Genomic DNA, 13,919 nt, shown 5'->3' with positions numbered 1-13,919 from the left:
AGTGTGCAACAGAGAGGGGGGGGGGGGGGGTGAGGCGAATGGGAAAAGCTGTCCTGTTGTCCTTGTCTCCTCTCAAGTCAAGGTTCTCATTAACATGTGAAACCCATCTCAATGTCCAACCAGGTGGTGCCGGGCAGCCACCTCCCCAATACAGACTCAAACCTCTTACCACAACCTCATTGATCATTGTTACACACTGCTCGCTCGCGCACACTCACGTCACAAGAAATACACACACTCACACACACAAGAAACACACGCCCACTTGGCCATAGCAGGAATATGGAATGAAGGAGGACTACTTAACATACAGTTGAAGTCTGAGGTTTACATACACCTAAGCCAAATACATTTAAACTCAGTTTGTCACAATTCCTGACATTTCATCCTAGTTAAAAATTCCCTGTCTTAGGTCAGTTAGGATCGCCACTTTATTTTAAGAATGTGAAATGTCAGAATAATAGTAGAGAGAATGATTTATTTCAGCTTTTGTTTCTTTCAACACATTCCCAGTAGGAGCTTACATACACTCAATTAGTATTTGGTAGCATTGCCTTTAAATTGTTTAACTTGGGTCAAACATTTCGGGGTAGCCTTCCACAAGCTTCCCACAATAAGTTGGGTACATTTTGGCCCATTCCTCCTGGCAGAGCTGGTGTAACGAAGTCAGGTTTGTAGGCCTCTTTGCAAACACACTTTTTCAGATCTGCCCATAAATATTCTATGGGATTGAGGTCAGGGCTTTGTGATGGCCACTCAAATATCTTGCCTTTCTTGTCCTTAAGCCATTCTGCCACAACTTTGCGACCAAGCTTTAACTGATGTCTTGAGATGTTGCTTCAATATATCCACATAATTTTCCTGCCTCAAGATGCCATCTATTTTGTGAAGTGCACCAGTCCCTCCTGCAGCAAAGCACCCCCACAACATGATGCTGCCACCCCCGTGCTTCACGGTTGGGATGGTGTTCTTCGGCCTCCAAACATAACGATGGTCATTATGGCCAAACAGTTCTATTTTTGTTTCATCAGACCAGAGGACATTTCTCCAAAAAGTATGATCTTTGTCCCCATGTGCAGTTGCAAACCGTAGTCTGGCTTTTTTATGGCAGTTTGGAGCAGTGGCTTCTTCTTTGCTGAGCAGCCTTTCAGGTTATGTCGATATAGGACTTGTTTTACTGTGGAAATATATACTTTTGTACGTTTTTCCTCCAGCATCTTCACAGGGTCCTTTACTGTTGTTCTGGGATTTATTTGCACTTTTTGCACAAAAGTACATTAATCGCTAGGAGACAGAACGTGTCTCCTTCCTGAGCGGTATGACGGCTGTGTGGGCCTATGGTGTTTATACTTGCATGATATTGTTTGTACAGATGAAAGTGGTACCTTCAGGCGTTTGAAAATTGCTCCCAAGGATGAACCAGACTTGTGGAGGTCCAAAAGAAATGAGGACTTGGCTGATTTATTTTGATTTTCCCATGATGTCAAGCAAAGAGACACTGAGTTGGAAGGTAGACCTTGAAATACACCCACAGGCACACCTCCAATTGACTCAAATTATGTCAATTAGCCTATCAGAAGCTTCTAAAGCAATGACATCATTTTCTGGAATTTACCAAGCTGTTTAAAAGGCACAGTCAACTTAGTGTATGTAAACTTCTGACTCACTGTAATTGTGATCGATTATTTCACTTATAAATCACTGTGTCTGTAAAAAACTGATGGAAAAATGACTTGTGTCATGCACAAGGTAGATGTCCTAACCGACTTGCCAAAATGATAGTTTGTTAACAAGAAATTTGTGGAGTGGTTGAAAAACGAGTTTTAATGAGTCCAACCTGAGTCTATGTAAACTTCCGACTTCAACTGAAGGTGGAGTAATAAAACATGGTTTGATGGCTCAGTTGGTTGAGTGGTGAACGCTGTTAGGAACACCCGAGTAGTGAGATTGACTCCTGCACGGACCAGTGGACCACATTCTGAAAAGCTGTAAAACGGACTAAATCCATTTGGATTAACTACATCACCATATTATTATTATACATGTTGGGGTTTCAGTTGAAATAGACATGCTTCCTGCCAGTCTAGCTGTTGGAAGCAGTGGGGCACCGTACAGTAGTGAGATTAACGAGGTAACAAGGGTAAATCCCCTGTATCAAAAAGGTACAAGTTGGCCATGTGTGGTGTTTGTGGCAGCAAAATACTTCCCAGATGGAGAACACATTGACCCCATTTGCTGGATTACAGGTCCAGTCACTCCCAGCAACAAACAAACATTCTCATCGCTCTCTCCCTTCCTAACCACTTTATCTTCAGTCAGCCTGATAATGGCTCTCCGCCAGACTATTGTCCAGATGATGTGTGTCTGGGTGTTAATGTTAGCACCTCTGGTGTGAATGTGGAAAGTGGGAACACATAGCCAGTGAAATATGAGCTCTGTTAGATTATAATAGTGACACACCATCACTAACAACCTGTTCATAATACACCCCTACTTAAAGTCCAAGCATAGGCTGAATACGTCCATAAGGAAATATCACTGCCCGAGTGAAGAATAGGTCAATGGACGTGGACTGAGCACAGAGTAGAAGCATATTCAAATTTTGCCAGCAGCATACCACCCTGCATACCACTGCTGGCTTGCTTCTGATGGGAGACCAGATGCTGCTGGAAGTGGTGTTGGAAGGCCAGTAGGAGGCACTCTTTCCTCTGGTCTAAAAAAAATATCCCAATGCCCCAGGGCAGTGATTGGGGACACTGTCCTGTGTAGGGTGCCGTCTTTCGGCTGGGACGTTAAACGGGTGTCCTGACTCTCTGAGGTCATTAAAGATCCCATGGCACTTATCGTAAGAGTAGGGGTGTTAAAAACTTCTTAAGGTATAGGGGGCAGCATTTTCACTTTTGGATAAATAGCGTGCCCAATTTCAACTTCCTGCTACTCATGCCAAGAATATAAGATATGCATATTATTAGTAGATTTGGATAGAAAACACTGAAGTTTCTAAAACTGTTTGAATCATGTCTGTGAGTATAACAGAAACTTATGTAGCAAGCAAAACCCAGAGGACTAACCGTTCAGATTTTTTTTTTTTTTTTAGGTCTCTGTCTGTTCAGTGAGTTCTCATTGGAAAATGCTATTTCTTAGGCACTTGTTTTCAGTTCCTACTGCTTCCACTGGATGTCACCAGTCTTTGGAATTGGTTGAGGTTATTCCTTTGTGCAATGAAGAAGTACGGCCATCTAGAAAATGGGTAACACTGTTGAAAGTTGCGTTAGACTTGAAAAGTAGCGTTAGTTTCCTCTCGTCCTCTATTGAAAACAGATAGAGACCCGTCTTTAATTTGATCGATTATTAATGTTTAAAAATACTTAAGTTGTATTACAAAGGTAGTTTGAAATGTTTTGGAAAAGTTTACAGGCAACTTTTGAGATATTTTGGAGTGAAGTTGCGCAATTTGGAAGCTGTTTTTTCTGGATCAAACGCGCCAAATAAATTTATATTTTGGATATATATGGACAGAATTAATCGAACAAAAGGACCAATTGTGATGTTTATGGGACATATTGGAGTGCCAACAAAAGAAGCTCGTCAAAGGCATGTTTTAAATTGTATTTCTGCGTTTTGTGTAGAGCCTGCAGGGTTGAAATATGCTACTCTCTTTGTTTACTGTTGTGCTATCATCAGATAATAGCTTCTTATGCTTTCGCCGAAAAGCCTTTTTAAAATCTGACATGTTGGCTGGATTCACAACGAGTGTAGCTTTAATTGAGTATCTTACATGTGTGATTTAATGAATGTTTGATTTTAAATCATTATTTGAATTTGCCGCGCTGCATTTTCCCTGGCTTTTGGCCAAGTGGGACGCAAGCGTCCCCTATACCATAAGAAGTTAACCCCGGTGTCCTGGCTAAATTCCCAATCTGGCCCTCAAACCATCACGGTCACCTTATAATCCCCAGTTTACAATTGGCTCATTCATCCCCCTCTCCCCTGTAACTATTCCCCAGGGCGTTTATGCAAATGAGAACGTGTTCAGTCATCTTACCTGGTAAAATAATAGATAAATAAAATATAAAAATTACACCTCAGGACGGGGCGACCAAGCAATATTGTGAGCAAGTAAAGAGAGCTCTACATTATTATTCTGAAAGGAATTATATGGAGGCTGTGCTGTTGCTGTGTGTATAAGCAGGTATGTGTGTAGATGTATGCGTGCGTTTGTTAGACAACTCAAATTCTTTCCAATTGAGGATCATTTTTTTATTACTGGGAGTAATATTTTTCCGGCTAAAATAAAATATTGTAAAAATAAAAAAGTGATGTCTCCTCTCTAAGGACACCGGGTGATGCGTTGGTTAAAAAGGTAAACAATGGCTGCCTCCAAAGTAAATCAACCTAAACTTCCCTAGACTCCATACACCTCCCTATAAGATGGTTTCGTCCACTACCAAATATCAGCGCTGTATTGGCTGTGAATGTTTTCCTCAAACCTACTTGTTCCATTGGTTTAGTAGTCTGCTAATATATCTGCTCTATTGTCAACCACTACCCAAAAGGCTTCAAAGACATTGCCATCACGGCCCTGAAAGATGGTCCTCTCTCTTGACCCCAATGGTGTCCACTACTAAGAGAAATGGCTTTGTTCTTAACTGACTTGCCTTGTTAAATAGAGGTTGAATAAAGTACTCTGCCCGGCCACCTCTCTGACCTGGACGGCGCCACACACAACCACACAACCACACACATACAACCACACACACACAGAGAGAGAGAGAGAGAGACAATGACGTAGTGGTGGGGAGACTGCACTGACCCAGAGCACATAATCAATGTTTACTGGTATTTTGTATTCATGTCCTGTGTAGCACTCTTCCTTCACCTTGAGCAGAAAGAAATCACTAGAAAGAAAACACTAGATGGTTGTAATGTTCGCTAAAAAGGCAAAGGACAGCTAACATCTATGCGAGAGGTTTCAGTAATTAGCCTAACCTACACAGGGCGAGCATACATGCATATGCCATTACGTTTTGAAAGTGACTGGGATAAAGATCAAATTAGGCCTAACTACAGTACAGCTCATTCATAGGTAGACATCCACCATGCTAGCTGACAGAACAAAGCCCACAAGGTCACAGAACACCATCACCCCGGTCAGTGTCGTTTCAGTTGTCGTCCCTCCCGCGACACGGCAACGTCAGTGAGGAGAACTCTGCTTCTCCTGGGTCCAGCTGCTGTGAAAAGGGCAAGCACAGGGCCATAATCGCTCTTCACCTCACCGCTCTTCCCGACAACAGACTCAGGCCCATCCCCATCATATCCCCGTCCACTAGCCTCCTAATGGCCCACTAGGCTACAGCCAGCTACGGGTGGCTCATCTCAGGAAACGCAGAGGTTTCCCATGTATATATCCGTGACCCTTGGATGACTCCACACACCCCTCGCCTCCCCCAATCTGGCCCGCCAGTGACCTCCTAATAGGGGGAGAGCGAGTGGGTCTGCGATCCTGTTTGAATGGAGCTGGGCGACACCGTCATTCGAGTGTCGAGTACACAAATCTCCCCTGCAATGGGGTCAAAGCCGAGGCTTATTCATTTGTTTTGCTTTATTTCCCCTCCTTTCCTCCTCTCCCCTCACCCACCCCTTCCCTTTCTAAATCACAACCCATAGCATTCATGCAGGCAATATGGCACTGATGAGTCTTCGCCTGAGTGAGAGAAGTGTGAGTGTCGCGTCACACCCCACCAGCCACACACAAACACAGTGGGGCTAGCTAGAGGACAGGAAGCAGAGAGAGGCTCTGTAGCTGAGATATGGAGAGACGGCTACTTGAATACTGCAAATAGCAGCATAAGAGGAACAGAGCTGTCTGGAGTGGAGGCTGTGTGAATGCCAAAGAGAAACATTCAAATAACTCTCCGCCAGACTGGCAGCTGTTGTAGTAGCAGTACACCCACGGTTCACCATGCAACGCCTCCAAGCAACACATGAACACTACAACGAAAGAGCCCGTTAACTCACTATGAAAGTCATTCAACTAAGTCAAAGACTGATCAGTCTTCAGCGGAGGCCCATCTGTGCCAGAGGGTCGGTAGTGCGTTAGCCTACACAGCCCTCGAGCCAGCAAGCCAGCCAATCAGTCAGCCGGTCAATCAGCCAGGCATATGACTCCTGGCTGCTCACACCACTCTAATCCCAGGGTGTATCCCAAATGGCACCCTATTCCCTTTATTGGGCACTACTTTTGACCGGGGCCCGTAGGGCTCTGATCAAAAGCAGTGCACTGTGTGGGGGATAGGGTGCCATCGGGACCCAACCCTGCAGAATGAACCCGAAGCCCACACGAGACAAGCCACCTTGCACGGCAGAGTAGAGCAGAGATTTACAACACCCCCAGTCACAACAAAGTCTGTCTGGAGGGGCAAGGGCAGGACCTTTCAAATCACTATACACTACATCCTGGGTGGGACATTAACACTAGACACATGCTGGTAGATTTTGACATCCCCTGGTAGAATGTCTATTCCTCCCAGCCACACTGACAGTTGCTCACACAGAGCAGTTGGGCGCAGTTATTTTATAATTATCTTATTATGCAAAAAAAATAATACAAATAAAAAAACTGTGTGTGTGTCAGTTCTGGATGAGAGAATCTCAAATGGTACAGTGGTGAAAGCAGGATGGGGTACAGCTGCAGCATAGGTTCAATATTTGGTTCAAACAATAGAGAGAGAAAGGTGGCGCTCTTGCCCACTGAAATGGGTCAATAACACACACTGATATCCACATCTGTCTGTCAAGTTCTGGGTTTTCCTTTGAAATCACTTTCAATCAATAAAAAAAAAAACATTCATTAACTGTTGTTTTAATGTTACAAAACATGTGCGTGCGTTTTCTGTGATATAGCGCCATAATTTATTCACCTGCTGAAAAACAAATGAGTGGCTGGTAGCATTAGGTCGTCTACCACACGCTGCAGCAGCTGGACCAAAAAGTTACATTTCCACCCTTCCACAATTCCAACTGATGGCTGATATGTGTGTGTACTGTATGTGTTACTGTAGGGGTGCATGTGTGTGTACTGTATGTCAGCTTGCACGCACTTGTTCACAGTGCATGCCATATGTTTATATGTGTGCATGAACGCATGCAATGCAATGGGTCTTATGCATGTTAGCTATGCGTGGTCCTGCCCATGGGTAGTAGGAGAGGTTAGTGCCCATCCGGCTGCGGACTGTCAGGTTACCCTGTGGGTGTGTCTTCTGGCACCGTACTGGCCTGCATGTCTGCTCCTCTGCCACTGTCTCAGTCTCTTTTCTCTCTCCTCTCCCTCTTCGTGACTGGGTAAGGTGGCCCAGACCATGCGTCAGCCAGGCCTCTTCCTCGGCTCTTCCTGTGTTTTTTTTTCTCTCCCACACACACACACACACACACACACTCACTCTCTTCCTCTCATCTCCTGACAGCTCCTGACAGGGAGCAGCCCTGCAGCTGGTCGCCAGTCGCTCTCGCCCCAGCAGGACGCTCGCTATGGCGCCATGTGAATCTTCCCTGACCTCCTCCTCCCCTCTCTTTCTCCTCTTGCTGCATGCCTGAGACAGAAGGTTGGAGAGCAGCCCTCGCCCCTGGCAGCCGACCAAAGAGCACTAAGCTCATCCGCCTTGCACGGCGCTCCACTCACTCCTGCTGCCTCCTGGAGCATGCGACACGCCACCACTACGCCCAGACCCATCGCTGGCCCCCTGAAAGAGACACTGAAAGCCCTGGTACTCTGTGCCCAAGCCAGGGCTCCGAATACACACAGGTCGAATCGACCCACTGACTGCCACAGCGATGATACGCTTGTTCCCCCCCCCCATGGAGCTACATGACCGACCTCTTGTACGCTCACATAGGGATTAAAACAGACTGCTGTCTAAGGTCTCTCTCTCACAGCTTTCCGACGGTCTTCCGGGTCAAGCGTCTCAAAATTGGGAGTCAATTTAGCAACAGTGTGTGGCTTTAGGGTCATGTTAATCACACAGAGACATGTAACACATCTCGTCTCGTCCCTTGCCTATATTCACGCTCCTATCTACGAAAATGATTCGACCATTTGACACCAGTGACCACTCACTCCAGCAAAGACAGTATCAGTCAACCCACGGCGTGCAAACATATTGATCATGCAATCTGTAAGTTATTGCCCTAAAAAGGAGCAAGGGATTTTGTGAGAGTACAGTGCACTGACTGGGTAAAAATGAAACTAAGTTCCAGGCTCGGCTTTGTGGGTTGCCAAACTCTACTGCCTGGCTGCCTGACCTGGCTACTAATTACACGTGATAAAGTAACATTTTAGGAGCCTTCCCTGGCAGCCTTACCACGACATGGAATCTACTATTCAGAATAAAGGTTGAGCCCTGCTAAGATTGATTGTGTGGTGGGTGTTCTGCCTTCAGCCTTGATTGTTTATTTCTTCCCACTGCCACAAAGGACAAATAAATTACCAATTTCTCTTTTAACAGTTAACCTTTTACACTTACACTGCATGTTTACATAGAGACATTACATTGAGGAAGAGAATGTAGATGTATGGGACGGTGTGTGGCTTACCTTGTCCTTCTCGTGTGGCAGGAGGCGGACGGGCGGCAGGGAGTCCAGCACCACAGTACCCGTCCCATCTGACTGGGAGCTGCGGCTGATGAGGCGGAACAGCAGCCCATTCTTGGCCACTCTACCGTGGGCACACGCCCGCTTCAGCGCAACCCTCAGCTGCTGGTGGAACAGGCCGGGCCCCATGGAGCCACTGCCGGACAGGTAGGCCGCCACGTCACCCTGGCACTTGAGGAAGCGCTCAACACTCTTTAGGGTGGAGCCCCCTGGCTCATGAAGCCCCTCCAGGGAACGCTTGATCAGCTTGTTCCAGTCCAGTCCTGGTTTCTTCCCAGAGTGATGGTGGCTTCCCCCATGACCCCCCTCCTCATGATGACCATCCTCTCCGTCTCCTTCCCCTTCACCGCTGCCCAGGCAGGGCTTGGGAAAGGCCAAACGGCCGGGATTCTCTGGGTCCTTGTAGGAGTTGAGCCCCTTGTTAGACACTTTGAGAATAGTTCCATCCTTGACGCTGAGCTCCAGCTGTTCCAGTACAGTCTTGCGGTCCAGCCCGTGGGACATGGACACAGCGTTGCATATCCTTTCCTCCGACGGCCGCTGCTTCTGCTTCTTCACCTTCTTGATGGCCTCCAGGATCCAGGTGGTGTACATCGGGTTGGCCAGCTTCACCATGGCTGTGGCTGGAGGTCACGATGACGACACACACGCTAACACCCGTGGCGGGCAAAAGGTAAGCGTCCTGCGGCCTAAGCCGCCGCCTCCTCCTCGCCCCTCTGCCCAAGGACTATCCTTTGTCCCGGGGCTGCAAAGAGTCCCTCAGAGCCTAAGCACGAGCAGCACGGCAGGGAGCAGATCACCATAGCATAGCCCACCCCACCCACCCCCCCCAAAAAATAAAACCTGGTCACCCACTACCCTCTCCGGGTAGGGTCAGTTAGCCTGAGGGAGAGCAGTGTCGTGGAGCACCAGATACTACACTAACTCTGGAGCTGTGGAGGACTGACTCGCACACTACGGCGGCTTTCACAATAACACTTAGGTATCTCCAACTACTGCCTGTTTCAAAAGGACAGAGGGAGAAACAGATAGAAACCTGTTGATTCAGTCTCCAATCAATGTAAATAACAGGCTCTCAATGTGATGTTGAAACTGTGACCGTCATCTTGAGTTGAAGATCAGTTGTAGTGTTTGGGAAGTCCAGGAGGACTTAAATGTCTTTCAGCCACGCGGCTCCAGTCGTTCTCTAGTCGTTCTCTTTCCTCTCTCCCTAGCGGTATCCACCTGTTCTAAGGCCTGGAAGGGAACAGATATCACACCCCATGGAACAGCAAGGGCTAATCACCGTCATGCCAATTGCACTTCAACAGGAAACGCACTCTGCGGAAAAAAAGGACACACATATGGCAGGGTCAGAGAAACGATGTGCAAGAGGGACAGCAACAAGACTGGGTCACAATCGCTAGACAAAAATTGTAATAAAAAAAAAGTGTCTTAAAATGAGTTTTATATTGGAGTTGAGGTAATACTGCTGTTTCAAAACATTTGCTTCCTTTAGTGCTTACTGAATGCAACCTGTCAGAACACATGTACAAACACACTTCTCAAAACACCAGCAGCACATAAACACGACAGTTAACCCACATGTGTTGTATGTGATAAATACATGCTACCTGAAGTCTAGATCAACATTACAGGACATGGGCAAAATAAAAAGCTAAAAGATTAAGGTTAAAGATTTGAGATACAAAACACATTTAGGTGGGGAAGAGAAACCCGAGCAAAGAGGGCATAAACCCAGATCTAAACATTGTCTTCCTTCACCAGTAGCTCAGGACAGTCCCAGACTAGTGTCTGTGAGTAGGTAAACCTAATCAACTGTGATAATGGAGGTAACTTTACAAAGTCTGGTTCACTATGTTTTTGTCTAATCCCCAAAACCACAGTAACTTTCATAACTGTGATGATAGTAACACAAACACTAGCGAGAAGGCCACACCACACTTACATGCTACATAACTAGTACAGTATCTTCATATACTTTTCACAACATCATGAATTGGGTCAGAAAACAGAGATTGGTCGCAGGTAATAACAACACAACTGCACAGATTATGGGAAAACTAGCCACATGTGAGGAACACTTGTTATTATGACTTTGCCAAGCAACATGGTTATCACTTTGCATAGCAGAACAAATCAACTAAAATAGCAACAACAACAAAACACCAGCAAGCCACTTCTCATGGCTAGTTAGCTAACGTTAGTTGTATTCAAGTGCCTTATATCAGCAAGCATGCGAACGTTAGCTAGCTAGCTTTCTACTCCATGCACAACATAAACATGATCATTGATTACATATTCAGTAACTGATGAAGATAAATCGTTTAAAAACTATGCTGTGACTTAGTAGCTGTGTTCGTTATCTGGCTAACATTGAACATGTGTCTATCGTTAGTTAGCTAACGTTAGCCATGTCGGTCAAAACAGATTGGTGGTTAACGTTCCAGTTAGCACAGCTAGTTACAGTAACGTTAGCGATCCATGAAACAGCCCCAAGTGCCTAACTTTCTCAATATTTACTGCTCTGGCTCTTTACGTCACTCTAGTACTGATATGAATTGTCAGGCAATTATGTGGTTACAAACCTTCCCGCGAACTGAAGTTATTTGCTTGGGAGTAGTGACGAAATAGCTCAAAATAGTAACAACGTGTAGTCTCGGTGAAGGAAAACCGTGTTTTGACACAATCAACAATGACAGATTCATACAACGCCCGAGGCTTCAAACAATAACACATAGCCATCACAATGAATAATTCCATTTAGAATGTCATGGATGATATTCGCGGTGAGATCACGGCCTACAAAGCCGAGGCACAATGTAAATTACAAAACGGCCATAACCGCTATCCGGCAAGTGCAAACATGAAGATCTCAAAGTACTGGAGAATGTTCCATTAACATGACATGTTCTATGGCCGCTCGGCCTCCGCCTCGGCTCTGGGTGAAAATATTTCCCCGCAAGACGCGTCCCTACACACCGCTAAATAACCATCACCTCTCCCTACTTCCTTCCTCCATCACCCACCCTCCCACCTAGTGCCTGCGGTGAAGCCAAGGCCGTTGGAGCGAAGTAGGCCTCGGCTCACTCACTCGCCCCCTCCTTCCTTCCATCCAACCAACCAACCACGGCCCCCCCTCGCGATCTTCATCTCCCGTACCCCTTTCCCTCTACCTCTCGCGGTTCCCAGAAAGCTAGGACGGATCCAGTTCGGGTTTTAAAGGGAAGCTCGGAGAACTTGTAATATCCTCTCCCCACTAGCCGCTACTCACCGTAATTTCGTGTCGAGTTGCCGAGTAGAATGTGCCAAAAATCATTCGAATCAGAGACAACAACAAGCCCAAAAATGCAGCCAGAGACCAGAGGCTCCAAAGCTGACGCCATCTTTGAGTGGAACAGGAGCTCAGCTAGTGGGGGAGGGGGGAACAGTCGGGGCAAGGGACCGTCTGCATCGTTCAAACGCAAACCCTAGTGGACCGGACAGGAAAATACACTGCAAGGGGAGAGGGGGGGGACAACAGAGTTGAAGCTGTGAGGGGTGGATATTGGTTGAACACATGAAATGGAAGAAAGGGACAGATGGTGAAGGGATAGGTGTTCTTGCTTTCTCCACTGGGGCGCGCGCACACGGATATTGCCGTTTAGGGGAACGTCTGAATTTATGCCTTACAGCTGGCTCGTAAGAGAAATCAAAGCAACTGAGTGTGGTTTTAATGTTAGAGGGTATTTAAAGATCAAACAAGAGCCCTCCACACAGCCAGGTAGGTTCTGCAATCTATTGCAGCAGCTCTGTTATTTATTAGAGCAGGAGAATGAACCAGCAACTTATACAGTCTCGAAATAGGCCTAAATGTTGAGGGCTTGTTACTATATATCCGACCATGCTTAGTAGGCTATCACTTGACAAAGCCTATCTGTTTATGTTGAGCGCTTATTCCCCGCCAGTCAGATTATGATACGTGGGCAGCTATTATCCTCCCACAAAAAAACGATTATGTAAATTGCCCGCAATGCCAAGCAACAGTAAACCACACCATAATAATAGAATTTCGGATTTCAACCTTCAATAGCTCTTACACAAAGCTTGCCATTACTATGTAAATTATATATTCTGAATCAGGGTAGGGTGGACAAAAATACACAACTTTTTTTTGTTGGAATTTCAATTTTTTCCTTATTTACAATCATCGATAGCTCCTACACAAACGTCCACGACTATGAAATGATATATTCTGAGTCAGGGGAGGATGGACAAAAATATAAATATTATACATGTTTTTCTTCAGGCTTTCAATCTTTAATATTTCTTGCATAAAGCTCTTACACAAATGGCAAGCTTTTTTATATATATATATTTTTGTCCATCCTCCACTGACCCAGAATATATACTTTCATAGTCATTGCACACTTTGTGTAAGAGCTATTGAATATTGAAAGTAAGTACATTTTTTAAATTAAATTTTTCTAAAAAATGTTTTACTTTCACCAACAACAAAAAATAATGGTCATTGTCCTGGCAAGCTATGTGTAACAGTTATTCAAGATTGAAAGCCAGAAGATTTTTTACAATTGTACCACCCCCCCCTCCTAAAAAAAAGCGGTGGATTTTTGTCCATCCCCCCCTGATTCAGAATACATCATTATCAGATTCATGAAATGCTTTGTACTGAAGATTGAAATCCAAAATATATTATAAAAACATTTTTCTAGGTGTGGATTATTCTCCATCCACCCGATTCAGAATATACCTTCTTCATAGTCATCGCAAGCGTAGTTCAAAAGCTGTTGACGAGAGAAACCCGAATATCCAATACAAAACTAATTTCACCTCGGTACCATATCAACACCACCTATGAATGTTCTGCATTTCAGAAAGCGGCCTGCTTTCAACCCTGCTTGAAACAATATAATGTTTTTTATTTGCATATTAGTCTGAAAGGTAAGTCATTTAGGCATATCAAGAAGCTGATTAAACAGCATGATCATTACACAGGTGCACCTTGTGTTGGGGACAATAAAAGCCCACTAAAATGTGCAGTTTTGTCACACAACAATGCCACAGATATCTCAAGTTTTGAGGGAGTGTGCACTTGGAATGCTGACTAAAAGATTGTCCACCAGAGCTGTTGCCAGATAATTTAATGTTAATTTATCTACCATAAGCCACCTCCAATGTCATTTTAGAGAAATTGGCAATATGGCCAACCGGCTTCACAACCGCAGACCATGTGTATCCACACCAGCCTAGGACCTCCACATCCGGCTTCTTCA

General features: G+C 45.3%; 1 protein-coding gene across 1 annotated transcript in view; it reads right to left on the bottom strand.

Moving 5' to 3' along the window:
• Positions 1-12,122, bottom strand: part of LOC139411070 (histone acetyltransferase KAT6A-like) — a 37,596-nt gene extending 25,474 nt beyond the window's left edge. The window contains exons 1-2 of the mRNA XM_071156888.1: positions 11,921-12,122; positions 8,590-9,966 (exon numbers count right to left, since the gene is read on the bottom strand). Coding sequence (XP_071012989.1) covers positions 8,590-9,261 — 672 coding nt within the window. The 5' untranslated portion in view covers positions 9,262-9,966; positions 11,921-12,122. The remainder of the gene's footprint in view (positions 1-8,589; positions 9,967-11,920) is intronic.
• Between the last annotated feature and the right edge of the window lie 1,797 nt (positions 12,123-13,919).

This window comes from Oncorhynchus clarkii, chromosome 6 (assembly GCF_045791955.1).
Source record: "Oncorhynchus clarkii lewisi isolate Uvic-CL-2024 chromosome 6, UVic_Ocla_1.0, whole genome shotgun sequence".
Lineage (NCBI taxonomy): Eukaryota > Metazoa > Chordata > Actinopteri > Salmoniformes > Salmonidae > Oncorhynchus > Oncorhynchus clarkii.
The sequence above is the reverse complement of the archived record's forward strand: the minus strand, read 5'-3'. Positions and strand labels throughout refer to the sequence as shown.